Here is a 15,710-nt window from a genome sequence, read left to right on the forward strand (position 1 = left end):
AGAAGACTAAAATAAAAACATAAATAATGTTGCAATAAGAAAAACAGCAGAAAAGTTAAAATGCCCTCACCTTATTACCCACTGTCCTTAGGAAGTTAGAATAAGACATTTAAGAGCATTAGACAGAAAAGACATTGGATTAGTTGAAAACCAGAAAATATACCTTAATTCATACATGCAATGAAAAACAAGAAACAGAATTATTTTTAAAATATACTTTTCCACAAAAAATATTTAATACTATGTAAGCTATAGGCATTAGTACCCCTCTTGCACAAATTTTCCTGTTAGAACTGTGTTCAACATGCCTCAATAATGCTACATGTTTACCTAGCAAAGCAAAAGAGACTTTGCTCCTTTGTAAACTAAGGTAGTAGTTATCAGCAAAGATGGCAGAGGACTTCCTTTAAACTTCAGCAGGAGTTTACTCCCAGCCCTTCAAAGTTCTTTAATTCAGTATTAATACTGAACAGTTTGAGCATAAGCCTTAGGCACAACATAGCAGTAACTCACATTTCAGTGAGTAATCACTTTGAATTGCAGCATGATTAACAGTATGAGCAGAATTTGGAGGGCTCATATTTGTATTCCCCAGGGGCTGGATACAGATGAATCATAGACCCAGATGGGGAAGAGGATGGAGTGGCTGCCTTTGAATTAACCCTTGTGAAGAGGGCAGATGGCACATGAAATTCAGGCAAATAAAAGAACCTGTGTATTTAAGATAGCATCTCAAAAAATGGAATACAGTCCTTTCAATAGCTTAATGCAATACGTTAAGGTAAACCAGACTTGCAGACTGTCGATTTAGTTAAACTTGGACTAGGTTAACTTGAGTTAAGCATCAGATAAGCATAAGAGGTCACATCACAACAGAGATGTTATTAAAAAGATGCCCATCTGCTGTTTAAGAAACTCAATTCATCCTGCTTCAGTTTGATCTATAACCCAAAAGCCTCAAGCCCCTAAAATCTGATTGTTTCCCTAGGTTCTCCAAAAATGATCATCATCAATACCATCATTTTAGTAATCTGGATTTCTTGTGGTTTGGTTTGGTTTTTTTCTTTTTCTGGCTTTCAGCCTGCAAGATTCAGATTCACCATCTTTCTTCTGGAAACAGAAGAGTGGAAAAAACGTGTTATTTTTTTAAACCATGATTTTCTTATACTATGCTTATTCCAGAAGATGGAGCTTTTTAAGAGAAACAATTATTGTGGCAGCTGCCAGCACCACGCTTACTCCATATTACACATACTAGATGTCATCTTTTTATTTGCTATTAGGCTTTAAAAACATTTTGCCATGTAAACACAGAAAAAGACCTCACAAAACCAAACCTTGTGAGCTAGAGGTTACAGACTTGAGAATTTCATACAGGGATTATTAAGGAAGGAAGAAAAGGACAAAGGGAGTGGCACGGTGTATTGCATACCATTGGTTTTTCTGACTTGACCGCTTTCACTTGGAGGCATTCTTCACGCTTTGAGGTAGTGTTGCTGAGGTCCTTCTGCTCACCAAGTGCACCCTGAGTCTGATGGCCTGGTGACCGGGTCTGAGAGTGGCTGCCTGGGTCTCTTGGTGGAGGAGGCCGTGGGTGGATGTCTCCCCGCTGCTTCTTGGTGACATGTGCCTCCGGGCCATGCACGGTCTTCACGTGCTTCCGGAGAGAGCTGGGGTCTGTGTAGCGCTTCGTGCAGCCCGGTATCTTGCAAACATATGGTTTCTGACAAGACACAAAAACCACCTATGTCAGATTCAATTCCATGTGGGACTCCTGAAGAACTCCTTGGAGCACAGCTGGTGTCGCAGTTAAATGCTTTCACAGTGAATTTTTTACCTAATTTATGGTCTCTTCAACAACTGAATCATAGAATGATTTGGGTTGGAAGGGACCTTAAAGATTATCTAATTATCCACTCCCCTTCCAACATGGGCAGGGACCTCTTGGTAAAAGCCACATTCAAACCTGGCCTTGAACACTTGAACACTCCTTGAATGAAGCATCCACATCTTCTCTGGGAAACCTCTACCTCTGGGAAACTCACTACCCGCACAGTAAATAATTTCTTCCTTTTAACTAATCTAAATCTACCCTCTTCCAGTTTAAAGCTATCACCCCTTGTCCTGTTGAACTGTGACTGTACCCAGTCAAAACCATTAGCTCCCCTTGGTTCAGAAAGTAGCAATTAGTGCTGCACAGCTGATTGAGGGAAGAGTCTCTCACGGCTACCAACTAGCACAGCTTTCACTTATCTTAGCAGAAGAGTCAACCGAGCTATGGCCACTTATGAAGACTGGTCTAGTTTTCAACCTTGTCCCTTGCCCTCAGCAGTTTGATAGTGTTCCCCATATGCCTAATGCCTACTACTTGACACTGAGAGAAACAACCCACTTCAAAAGGTGCTGGGCCATTTGTTCAGGCAGAATTAACCGAGGAAGCATTTTTTTTTTTTTTCTGGCTCCTTCAGATCACCAGTCAAAGCATAAGATACAGTGCCATGAACATTTTCATGTTGCAGAAATAGATGCACTATTATTACTGCTACAAGCATAACTCATCACTCATTTTTTAAGAAACCACTTCCTTTATCTGTGAATTTCTATAGCTGACTAAGCAATGTAGAATAAAGTAAATTTACTGTCTTATAAATTAACAAAGCCTTTGTTCTTGTATTATGAGGGTATTAAAAAGAAGAGCTGAGCACTTCCTAAATCCTTTAATTGCCCTGGGAAGCAAAGTATTGTTCACACACTTTTATTACTGAATTATTTCCACAAAACTACTATTTTAAAGTTTTGGTTTTTTTTTTATACTAGCCTTCAAAAAATAGAAAGAGACCCTCATGCAGAGTTTCTCAGAGGGGTTTTGTGTCTGCTTACACATGGCACTGTGGAGCCTTGGACAAATATAGCTTTGCCATAGCTGTCTAAGGCCTGAGATTGCTTCCACTGACATCAGTGGAAAAACCCTCCCACTTACCTGAATAGGAGTAAAAATGAGCAGTTTAGAGACAATGTTGATCTACTAAGGCAGGTTTTCTCAAGTTGCTACAGAAGTACAAGTCCCTTAGTTCTCCTCTACATGAGTAAGGCATATCGTAATCAAGAGATGTCAGCTGCTTTTAAAGCTCTCTGTAGGTTACCTACTGAAAACCAAAATGGCACTGCAAACTGCTGAATTTGGTCTGTGTTTTTCATGGTATTAACATCATTCCACCAGTATAGGTTGCCCTAGAAGATTAGCCTGTTTTGGTGTGAAGTAATGGTGAAGTAAACATTTCATTTGCCCCCGTGGCTGCACCTATCAGAAATCATATGCAGCATAAAATTTCTCTGGTTGACTTACTGTTAGACACAAATTCTGATCTTAACACAGGGCAGGTCACATTGCTAAGTAAGAGAAGATCTAAATCATCAACTAGGCAGCATACAGATTAGTTCAGTGTATGAGAAAAGAAAGCTCAGGCAGTTATTGGCAAAACTCGGTGAACTTCCTTCTACCTTGGTGACCATTCACTAAATCACTGCAGGGCTTCAGTGCCATTATTGCTTGGGCTGCTGAAAACACAGCGGGGATGAGGAAACTCAGAGATGTGCAATGCCCTCTGCTTCCCTTTTGACTAACGAGATACTGCAGGGCAGGGACTGGAAGAAGATGAATGCTCCCTGGAGCATCCCTGCTGGCCATTGTGTATGCCTGCAACTACCCAGTACCAGCTAAAGAAAGATCCAAGCTGTGTAGAAATGGATATAGCTGCTATGGTACATCCCGCCCTCCCAGTACTTCCAGGTTTAGGCTAGAGGTGAAGGAGTTCAGGGACGTGTCAAGGAGAGGAGATTTGATTCTGAGTTGTGAGAATGAGACAATGTGACTCTCTGTGCAACTTGAAATAGGGTAATAAAACATGGACAATGCATGAAGATGGTGTGCTTCCTGAAAAAGGAGGAAGCAGTAACAGGAAACACAGTAATGAGAAGTTATGCTGAGTGTTTGGGAAACAGCTGTGACTGCCACAGCTGGTTTCCTTGAGAAAAGTTGTATTTCCTCTGCTGCATCCCTAGTCCCAGAATCACAGAATCACTGTTTGGAAGAGACCTTCAAGATCAACCCATGCCCTAATACCTCAATTACCCAATACCTAATACCCCAACTAAACCATGGCACTGAGTGCCATATCCCATCTGCTTTCTAAGCACATCCAGGGATAGTGACTCCACCACCTTCCCACACAGACCATTCCAGTACTTTATTACTCTTTCCATAACAAACTTTTCCCTAATATGCAACCTAAATTTCCCTTGGCACAGCTTAAGACTGTGTCCTCTCGCTCCATCAGTTGCTGCCTGGAAAAAGAGACCGACCCCAACCTGCCTACAGCCACCTTTCAGGCAGCTGTGGAGAGGGGCTAAAGTCACCTCTGAGTCTCTGTTTCTCCAGCCTAAACAGCTCCAGCTCCCTCACTTGTTCCTCACAGGGCTTGTGTTCCAAGGCCCTCACCAGCCTCACTGCCTCCTCTGGAGGTGCTCAAGCATCTCAAGGTCCTTCCTGAACTGAGGGCCCAGAACTGGACACAGCACTCCAGGTGTGGCCTCACCAGTGCCAAGTGCAGGAGAAGAATGACCTCCCTGCTCCTGCTGGCCACACTATTCCTGATCCAGGCCAGGGGCCATTGGCCCTCTGGGCCACCAGGGCACACTGCTGGCTCATGTCCAGCTGGCTGTCACCAGTACCCCCAGGTCCCCTTCTGCCTGGGCACTGTCCAGCCACACTGTCCCCAGCCTATGACACTGCAGGGGATTATTGTGGCCAAAATGCAGGACTCAGTACTTGGACTTATTAAACTTCATCCCTCTGAACTCTGCCCATCCATCCAACTGTTCCAGGTCTCTCTGCAGAGCCCTCCCACCTTCCAACAGATCAACACACACTCCCAGCTTAGTGTCATCCACAAATTTACCAATGAAAGACTCAATACCTTCATCCATGTCATCAATAAAGATATTGATCAGAACTGGCCCCAGCACAGAGCTCTGAGTGACACCACTGGTGACGGGCCCCCAGCTGGATGCAGCACCGTTCACCACCACTCTCTGGGCCCAACCACCCAACCAGTTCCTAACCCAGCACAGAGTGCTCCTGTCCAAGCCATGGGCTGCCAGCTTTTCCAGGAGTGTGCTGTGGGAGACAGTGTCAAAGGCCTTGCTGAAGTCCAAATAGACAACATCCACAGCCTTTCTTGCATCCACCAGGCAGGTCATAAGAGGACATAAAAAGGAGATCAGGACCTACCCCTCCTAAACCCATGCTGGCTGGGTCTGATACCCTGGCCATCCTGTGTAGTCCATGAGGTCTGCTCAGGATGGAAAGAAAGAGTGAAAGAGGCCAGAGAAGAGAAGAAAAGGCATTAACTCAGAACTTAAAAGGCAGCCCATGATTTCAAATGCAGAAACTGGCTGTCTGCAGCACCCTGAAGTATTCTGGGGAAGCTGCATCCCAGCAGATACCTGGTGCCAACTCAGGCATGGGGATGGGTTCAGGCACTCAACAAGCCCTTCCAGCATCAGAGGAAAAAATAATCCTAATTTTACAGGGAGAACAGGATCTGTCCCAAGTTAATCCATGTGTTTCCATTAGACTCCCTCACTCAAACTCTCTTACACATAATAAAATGCCAGGTCTGTATGACATACTGTGCTGTAAGAGTCATCCAGATCTTACATTCCTTTCAGGTTGCCGAGGGTTGCTGTGCCTGTCGTCTGTAATAGATTGCTATGACCACACTGAAAGTCTGTTCAACAATGAATTATATTAATCTTCTGAAGCTGTGCTTACTTACCTCATTGGAATGAGTCCTGTTTTGGTGCTTGGCCCTGTCAGATGCATTGGAGAAAGCTTTGTTGCAGCCTTCATGTTCGCACACATAGGGTTTCTCTCCAGTGTGAGATCTCAAGTGCGTTTTCAAGTTTTCTAGTCTGGAGTAGGCCTTTGTACAACCTTCAAACTGCAGATGAGAAATAAGTCTGGTTTAGTTTTAATCTTTAGACTTGCAGGAAACAGTAAAAGTGGACTTATAAAAGTTTAGAAGTTTTCCAAGCCCTCATAACCTTGTCCAATGTAGGTTTGATTGGGAGGGTTTTAATTTAACCCAAGCAAACTCCACCACAGCTCAAGTTAAAATGCTTTCAGCATTATGTAAATATTTTCTTACAGGAGAGCATAGTGTTTGCCTACTTTGACTAAGACTGAAATCCATTGCAAAGCCACCCAGAGGCTGGTGGCCAGCAGTAATATCAAGCTCTGTAAGAGAAAGTGTCTTTAAATAATTAAGCAAACTGAGCCCTGTTTAATAATGCCTTTTAGGGCTTCTTTACTTTAAACTTGATGAAGTGGGCCAAATCATCCTCTCCTGAAGCTTTTGCCATCTGGTTGTGATGGATAACAAAACAGACATGGCAGTCTCCTCTCCACAAGGGTCTGACAGACAAAAGCTCAGAGAATGCAGCACTCGTCCTGCTCTTTTTGTTCTCCTCACAGCCCCAGCTTCCCTGTACAAGCCTGGAGCTCAGGCCCCTTTACTTACAGTGCATTTGTGTGGCTTTTCCCCTGTATGTCTCCTCATGTGGACCACCAGCATGTATTGGGCTTTGAAAGGTTTCTGCTCCCGGGAACAGTCCAGCCATCGGCACACAAACTCTTTCTTCTCACCGTGTATGTGGTCATTGTTGATATGCTGTTCAGGTGGAACAGAGATTACAGCTTAACAGAAATACAATTACTGCAATTTCACACTGGAAAAGCACTAGAGATTCAGTTGAGAACCAGGTCCTTGCGGTACCGAAAGAATAAGATAATCTGCACTTCCAAGTGACCACAGGGTTCAAATTATAGATCCTACTGGAAGTCACTAAGGCCCATGGATTTTTTTCTACTGAGATCAACAGACTTTGGATCAGGCCCCAGGGATACAAGCTGATAAATGGATCCTGGATAATCTCATGCACTGGGTGATTCACACTGGGTACTGCTTTTGCAGAGCAGAGAAGTGCTCACTTAAGTGCTGCTCAACATAAACAAAAGGTTTACAAATCGGGCCTTTAGAAACATATCCTCCAACCCGAAAAATCAACACAACTGCTAAATCAAGTTTCCACCCCAAATTTCAACTCACTCCCTGTTACCCATATTTTCTCTCAGTAAACGCATTTGGTTCCGTAAATGTACAGGTCGTGGCGGTGGAAATAAACCCCTACACACTGTGAATATAAACTCTGAGTACTGAAGCATACATCAAGCCAGTTTTTGCCATTGCCAAGTCTGGCTCTGTCTGAATGTGTGTGGGAGTGACATCTGCCCCAGCCCTGCTGCCTCACAGGCATGTCTTTCTGTGGTCAGTGTCATCCACGTGAGTGTATCCAGAAGCAGGACAGGGCTGTGTACCTTCTACTTTTCCACAAAATTAGCCTGTTCTGTTTCTTTCAGTAAGATCTAGCTCATTAAAGCATTTTAAATTGGATTTCATTCTCTCTGTGTTTGAGTGGAAACAGGCAGGTGAAGTAGGGTCGGCCTCAAAATTGATTTGTTTTTTTTTTAAGGCTTAACTGTTTGAATATTTTTGCACGAGTTTAGAAAACAAAAGGAAAGAAAACTACACCTGGACTTTCAGTCTTTTTTCCGATAGGGGCTACCCGACTCATCCTCCCAGACTCTCTTGGAGAAATCATTCCACACTGCCGTACTTCTGTCATTGTGCCACTAGATGGCTGCATTACTCAGCGAATGACATTATTCCCACTAAGGTACCACCAAAAAAAATCTCCGGTTTTTATGTGATCACAGCGCAGGGATGCAATCTGTATCTGTTCCGTAATGGGCCCACAGAAAATGCTAGCCATACAGAAACTCAGTAGTTCAAACTGGAACACAAAGAAGATAATCCCAATCTTTTTGTCTTGAAATCAGTCAGAAAGCCACATAAAATCACGTATGTTCAAAATTATGCACCATTGCCATGTAAAACAGACATCCACTGCCTGTAAAAGATGACAGCTCTTTTCCTGAAACTTTATTGCCATTTCTTTTAAGCTGTTATGGGGCACAGGATGCATGACCAGAGCAGAGGTGCTTGGCAACATACGAGTGCAAAAAATCTGCAAGAGTTAATGTTCCTAGTGCAGCTTTGTAGCCATTGATAAAACACACACCTCTGCCAGAAGCAAGCACATGCCTTGCTCTGTGAAATGGTATCAAAAGAGTTCAATGGGTGTAATGTGTGCTCTCTCTTGAAAGAGAAAAGAAGTAACAGGACAAAATTTAATGCATTCAAGTAATTCATGGCCAAATCTCTCTGTAAACATTACAGAGTGCATTATGTGGTTAAACCTCCACAGCTGGGGGGGGATGAAACTTGAGTGTGTGACACAGGCTCTCCATTTGATACAAAAACCTCAAGGCAGGAGGTTCAATCACTTTACCACAGCACCTCCTTTTACCTCCTGCTGCGTGGACACTCGGGCACCATGGAGGCTCTTTCAGAGAAAATCTCCATAGGACAGTTTTTTTCTCTTTGTCCCTTCAAATCAGCTTGGTCCCTGTGCTCCAGACCTCTAGCCTTTAACAGCATGACAATCCTCTAAAACTGACCTTTCTCATGGGCCTAAAAGTCCTTTCCTCACTCCCTCCCCAGCCCAGGCTCACTGCAGCAGCTGACAGAACTTGCCAAGAGTGGTGATCATTTGCCTCTCTCCATCACCACCTTACCTGTCAAGTATCTTGTAATCATCCTCTGGTCTCCCACAACTGTGGCCCTCCATACATTCGCCCTGCTCTCTTATTTATCAATCCTTTCCTAGACTCTCTGATCTTCCTACAATCCAACCCCTCTTTGTGCTGTTCTCCCTGATTGCTCTGATGCTCCAAGTGGCCCTTGAGAGCTCACCCACAAATCCATCTCATTCTCATCCAATCCCTCTGAGGATCCTCACCTTTAGGGAAAGCCTGGAATAAATGAGCCTGTGATCTGCTAATTCAGGTAATTTATTTTGGTTCACAGGTAAGCTGCTTAATTGCTTTTTGCAGAGGGGTGATATTTTAGCAGACCTACAAATACGTCCAAATACTGAAATGCTGGTCTGGAGGAAGACACTTGCTAGACACAAAATCAGCACCAGCAGTGTACTCAGGTACAGAGATTCACAGTTTTTGTAATCCTGAGATTCAAACACTCTCACTGGCTCAAGATATGGTGAGAAAACTTGTCTGTTATCTGCTATGGACCTACAGGCGGAACCACACAAATGAAAGCCATGAACTAAATCTACACTGGGATTTTTTACCATTATCATTTGACAGAAAGAATGTACAATTTTTGCAACATGTTTAAAAAGGAGGGAGGTCTCACTGTGCAAACAACACCATTTAGAAAAGTTCAGAAGTTTGTGAACTCTGGCATTCAGGTTCCTTGACTCAGATAATTACCTTTGGATTTTACACGGTGTTTTTGGCTCCCTGGTCTCTATTATGAGAGGAAATGAACAGTTTTGAGCTTGTAAAACAAAGAACAGTCAGGAATAAGAGTATTATGCAAAGCAGAAGCTTTGGTACAGTACAATAAGGATTTATAGGGTTTCATTTTATAATCTGTTTGTAACCTTATTACACCCATGAAATGTCACATTCCAGGGACTAGATCAGAAGGATTTTTTTTTCCTGGTGAAATTGAATTTTGATGCAGTTTCAGGGTGTGAAAAGGCTTTTCTTTTAATTTTGTGGGCCCAAACCTGCAAGTTTTACTTATGTCTGTAATCCTTATTACAGTAAATAGGCTCATGAAAGCCAATGATATTACTCCCTAGTGTCAGGTTTGCTAGCATAAGGCTCTGAAGCACCAGCTCTGTATTATTAAGAATTTCTGACCTGAAAAAAAAGCCCCCATTAAAAGCTGGAATTCTACAAGCTATCTCCCACTGCACACAGCTCCAAAAAGCTGCTAAACAGGGGTCATTTGCAGAATACCAGTCACTTTCATGCTACTTCAATGTTCATTACCAAACCTCTGTTTGTCCTGGCTCATTTCATTTTCTTTAAAAAATGTTATTATTATCATCCAGTTCCAAAACACCCTAAAACGAACAGAGGGAGGTGACCTAAATACTGATTTTGGTCTCAGAATGACCTGCCTTTCAAGGAGGAAGCTCCAAGATGGATTTCAATTCCAGAGCATAAAACCACACCAGATTAATTGAAATGAAGCCTGAAGTTTGCCTGTCTTCTCTACTGGGCAATCTCAAAAAACACAGGTAAAGGGAAATTCAATCCACAGTATGCTGGAAGCATAAATGCTGAAATGGTAACAAATACTATTGAAAAGGGAATGCCTAAAATCATACATGGTCTTGTGTAATCCATACCAGCCATACCTGTTACTTGATACTGTGGCAGATGAGATGAGGTGACACTGGAGGTAGGATCTGCAACAATCTTAGTGCTCCATTTCCCTCCTCCAAGAGAGGTTTTAGGAGAAAGGAGAATATGCACACGCCCTAGCTGACTGCATGGTACCCGTCAGCTATTCAATACATAAACAAAGGCCAAATGTGCTCTCACAGTAGTCAAACAGCAGGAGGAAAAGCCTCTCCATACCAGTGGAAAAACTTAGGAACAACAGGAAAAGAATGTCACTGTAACTGAGACTGCACCTGAAAGCAAAGTGCTATTTGGTGGCAAGAGCAGAATACTCAGAGAATCTCCCATTTCTGTTTCCTACTCTAGAGTTTAAGAGAAAACTGGGCAGAGACCATGCTGTATTGGTATCATGTAGTAAGTGGCAGTGAAAGGTGTATCACCATTGCCAAAATTACGTTTAATTTCAGTTATATAGCGACAATTTCAGACTTTTATCTTCTCGCAGTTATTTCCCTGTATTTTAAAAAAAATTATAAAGGAAGTGCTAAATAATTTCTCACTAGATCTTACCACAGACATTAAGCAGAGGCAGCATTTAAACCATCTTCTAGCAGAAACCTCCCTCTGTACTGTACTGTACTGCTACAAGAAGTCCCTCAAACCAGTGGAGCTGCTGCACTTGATGCTTAGGGAACAAAGTGAGAAAGGTGAAGAGACATCGAGTGGAACGGCTGCTGAACACAGCTCGTCCCGCACAAGAGAGCTGTGGAGCCCACAGAGAGGACATATGCAGAGGCTGTGTCTGGCAGTACCAGACTAGCTCTGAAGCTGGTTTGGAAGGGGATTAGCTGTCCCTGACCTGCAAGTCCTGCAGGGAATGCTTTTATTTCTGTGTTTTGCATAGGGAATGTAGATTTGTCCTTAAGCCCACATACAGCTAGAAACAGGTTCCTGGTCATCAGGCCCATCCCCTCGCTATGGCAAGTCCCACTGCACATAATCCTGGTCATGAACAGAGCTTCAGCTTCTAAGTGCCTTGGTGATCAGCTCCCTCTGCTCCCAGCGGAAGGCTCTTCTAGAAACTCACTCTTCTGCTGGTTAGCAACTAATTTCTAGCTTCGATTTATTCACAGCCAATTTAAATTCATTTGTTCTCGTGCCAACACTATCCTTTAGCTTAAACAGCTCTGCTTCCCTGCAGTGTTTAGTTCTCTCCCTTCCCCACCTTAACTAACTGGCAGACAGCACTCTCCTCTCTGTCTTCATTTGCTGGATTCAATAAACCAGCTCCTTCTGGTCTCCCCTTCAATGATCAAGTCCTCATTCCCCCCTTAACCTGCTTTGGCTTGAGGTGGGGAAGCCCAAATTCCATTTGTCATTTTGTTCTCAGATTCCCCACTGCCACTTTGAGGACTGTATTAGTCCATTAGTGGCTCTCTCAGCCTCTTCACCTGCTCTAGTACAACTTCAACCTTCTTGACCAGAACAGTGTGAAGTATACCAGGGCTCACCAGACCTGGTGTAATAGAATTCTAACTTCCCTGTCCCCGCTTAGGTGTAAAGTACAGATCTCACATTCACTTTAGACTTGAGACTATTACCAAAGCCTCTGAGTACCTCATAGGTGGTGGACCTAACAACAAACTTCAGGAAAGAGTATCTTCTACTATGGCCACAGTTGAGGCAGAGACTTAAGGCCCGGGAAACCCAAAGGCCACATTCATAGAAGTATTTGGATCTCTGATTCCCACTAAAAGCAGTCACTTGTTCATGAGTGGTGTGCATACTTCTGAGGTTCTTGACCTACACAGCTCCCTGAGATAGCCAAGTGACTGCAAAAATGGTATCAGTGCTCAGAACAGTGACAGGACAGCATATAAGCAAGTGTCCAAGCTTGCCTGCTCCCCAGGGATGCACTATGAGACTCATCACTGCTCCTTGTTACCATTTTAGGTAGTCAGGCAACTGAGAGATGACATCAGACGGGCCTCCCTACCATCTCATTAACATCTTGATAAAGGTTGACTCCATGATCCACGGCAAGATGAACAGACAAAGGCATCGTAAAAAAGTCAGGATATAAAGGAGGTCCTGGTGAGCCAGGAAATCTCCTGTGACAATAGAAATCTCATTGTGAGGAGGAAAAAAAAATGCATCTCCATGGAGTGAAATCCCCAGCAGAATTCTTGGACACATTCCAATCACTGCAATCGAGTCTCTCTCTCTAACCTCGGCGACTCTCTGTTAGAACAATGCATGCATTTTAATTTCTTTCTTTCTTTCTTTCTTTCTTTCTTTCTTTCTTTCTTTCTTTCTTTCTTTCTTTCTTTCTTTCTTTCTTTCTTTCTTTCTTTCTTTCTTTCTTTCTTTCTTTCTTTCTTTCTTTCTTTCTTTCTTTCTTTCTTTCTTTCTTTCTTTCTTTCTTTCTTTCTTTCTTTCTTTCTTTCTTTCTTTCTTTCTTTCTTTCTTTCTTTCTTTCTTTCTCTCTCTCTCTCTCTCTCTCTCTCTTTTTCTTTCTTTCTTTCTTTCTTTCTTCCTCTTTCCATCTAATGGAAAATAGGTACAGATCCTGTCTTTTCCTTACTAAAGATTTTGCCTGCTGCTCAACCTCCCTGCTGCTCAAGTTGAGAGTACACTTTTGACCCCATGTCCTTAGGGTGGCATAAATACTTAAGCCATTTTTAGTTCCTGAGACGGAAGAAGCACTTAAGCTGCTTTAAGCCCTTATGGTGGCATAAACACTTAAGCTGCCTGCCTGCAGTTCCTAAAGCCAAGCTGAAGCTATAGCTATACATGAAGAACTCTGCACTTCCACATAGACACATGCCTGTGGAGAAACTCAGATGACTATCTCCAATCCTGCTTCCTTTCTTTTGGATGCACTTATTGTTATTCTATTAGAGTTCTTGGTGCTGTCTTTCACACTTTATGGAAGACTTAAGAAATGCTGTTGTGACAGATCTCTGCTAGCACTGATTAGCAACATGACAATTTATACAATTTGCTGATCTGCCCAAAGCAGGTCAGTGCCTCCACAGTCTTGACTCCTTTACTAAAATGGAATACACACAGTTAAGGATCTTAAAAGCACTGCACTGCAATTTCCTCGGTGTATAATGAATACACTAAATAGTCTGTGCACTGCACTCCTCACCTAGCAGTGTTTGATCTTGCCAACCAATCTCTATACTTAATTATCAACATTTGCCACTATTAAAAAATGAAGCCCCTTGCTCCCCCGAAATGTGTTCATGACTGTGAACCTAAATGAAGACTAGTGGCATGCCACATTTCATAATCAGATAGTTTTGGGTTACATGTGAGAGGAGTGTGGCTTTTTTAACAGCTGTAGTAATTTAACACTAGCCAACAACTACCTACCAGGTTCATTCCCACCAGCCCCTGCCAGCAGGATGGGACGAAGTGGAAAAAGGTAAAATCCATGGGTTGAGATAATGATAGTCTAAAATCCAACTAAACTAAACCTAAAACAACTAAGACAGCACTAATAATGATAATGATGAAAAGGGAGAAAAGAACAGGGACACGAGTAATAGCCAACAGAAACAAGTGACGCACAATACCCTTGGTCACCACCTGCTCACTGATGCCCAGCACACCCCTGAGCAGCAATTGTTCATCCCAGCCAACTTTCCCTGGTTTATATCCTAAGCATGATGCTCTGTGGTATGGAATATCCCTTTGGTCAGTCTGGGTCAGCTGTTCCCGGCTGTGTACCCTCTCAGCTTCCTGTGCACCTGCTCCCTGGCAGAGCATGGGAAACTGAAAAGTCCTTCACTTAGAGTAGGCACTGCTCAGCAACAACTAAACCATCTGTATGTTATCAACCTTATTCTCAAACTGAATCCAAAATATATAATGTACCAGCTACTAGGAAGAAAATTAACTCTCTCCCAGCCAAAACCAGGATAAAAGCATGCAGAATTAAATATATACTGCAAATATTTGTTACTCCAGTGTGACTAAAAATGTTTTACTCATTAAGAAAAAAAAAAAATTTAACTACAGAATGAACGTTTCATTTAAAAAAATGGTTATTTCAGAAAGGACTGAAGCATGTGGAAAATCGGAAATGTAACAACCTATTTTACAAACTTAACATTTGAACTCTCTGTCCATGACTGTTAATATTTACTTATAAGAATAAAAAGAGACTCCAGTCAGCACTCCAGCTGAATTCATGCTTGAAGCCCATTTATTACTGTGCTGTTCTGGATACCCATTTCTGTCCCTTGAGAACTGGTGACAGCAGTCAATGAAGAAAGGGAGGAATCAAAATTAGAAGCCCTAAGTCAACTGCAAAAATTATGATGATTTATAACTTGAGATAACACATGTATGTAGAAGGACAGGGGTGGCAGACACAGGAGAAGGGCAGCATGGAAACCAATATCTGGAAGAGAGGACTGAAGTAGTAAGAAAGAAGGACTTCAGTGTTTGAGGGAGCATCCCCAAATAAACGGCAGACTGAAGGGAACCTCAGAGATGTTGCAATAAAAAATTGGGGCCAACAGCTTTCTTGGACCAGACGAGCACAGCTGCTACTGGGAGAAGACTGAGTTTATAGTCATATGTAAAAATTTAGTAAAGATCTGAGTTCAGTGTAACACATGGACAGAGACTGTCCCTGTATCATGGGGCATACAAGTTCAGAAGCATGAAATGCACAAAGGCCAAGAGCAATCAAACTAATAATAACTAATGAACTTTTGCATTTTGTGGAGTTTACTGTATGCCTGAGCAGGAATCAGCTTTTTGCCTCAAATGATGTTTAAGCAAGCTGTGGTGAATCAAATGACTTTTTACGTATGGGATTGGATAAGTCTTGTTCTCTAAGTGTGAAACTGTATTACTAATAAACAGGAATATGCTAATTCAAAGGACACAGCTCACTAGGACTGTTTGCTTTTCACCTCTCTCTTTCAGCTGAAAATATAGGTCTGATATTTTTTTTTATCTCTCTGCCCTAACAACTGCAATAAAATTTCTAAATCACCCAGAAAAAAAAAGTTATTTTCTTTCTACTTCTTTTGTTCTCTTGCAGTAAATCCTGTAGTTGTCTTTGTTGCCTATCAATAGGTTAAACATATCCAACTTGTATGTTTAAATGCTAAAGACAGAGAAGTCCCCATGGATACGTCAATCATTGGCTCTTGTACAAAGAAAATACTGTATTTTGCTCAGAAGAGCTTTCTGTGGCAATTTAAACACAGTGAGACAGACACAATATCCTGGAGAGAGGAAAACCTGCCTTATTACATTCCTGACCCAAGAGAAAGGATCTGCC

The 15,710-nt window shown here is 42.5% G+C and overlaps 1 protein-coding gene across 5 annotated transcripts in view; it reads right to left on the reverse strand.

Moving 5' to 3' along the window:
- Nucleotides 1-15,710, reverse strand: part of GLI3 (GLI family zinc finger 3) — a 208,255-nt gene that overhangs the window by 10,233 nt on the left and 182,312 nt on the right. For all 5 annotated transcript variants that reach the window (XM_086844807.1, XM_086844790.1, XM_086844815.1 and 2 more), the window contains exons 11-13: nt 6,582-6,731; nt 5,838-6,002; nt 1,433-1,723 (exon numbers count right to left, since the gene is read on the reverse strand). In XM_086844807.1, the coding sequence (XP_086700933.1) occupies nt 1,433-1,723; nt 5,838-6,002; nt 6,582-6,731 (606 nt within the window). The remainder of the gene's footprint in view (nt 1-1,432; nt 1,724-5,837; nt 6,003-6,581; nt 6,732-15,710) is intronic.

The sequence above is a fragment of the Cyanistes caeruleus genome, chromosome 1, assembly GCF_971803275.1.
Source record: "Cyanistes caeruleus chromosome 1, bCyaCae1.hap1.1, whole genome shotgun sequence".
Lineage (NCBI taxonomy): Eukaryota > Metazoa > Chordata > Aves > Passeriformes > Paridae > Cyanistes > Cyanistes caeruleus.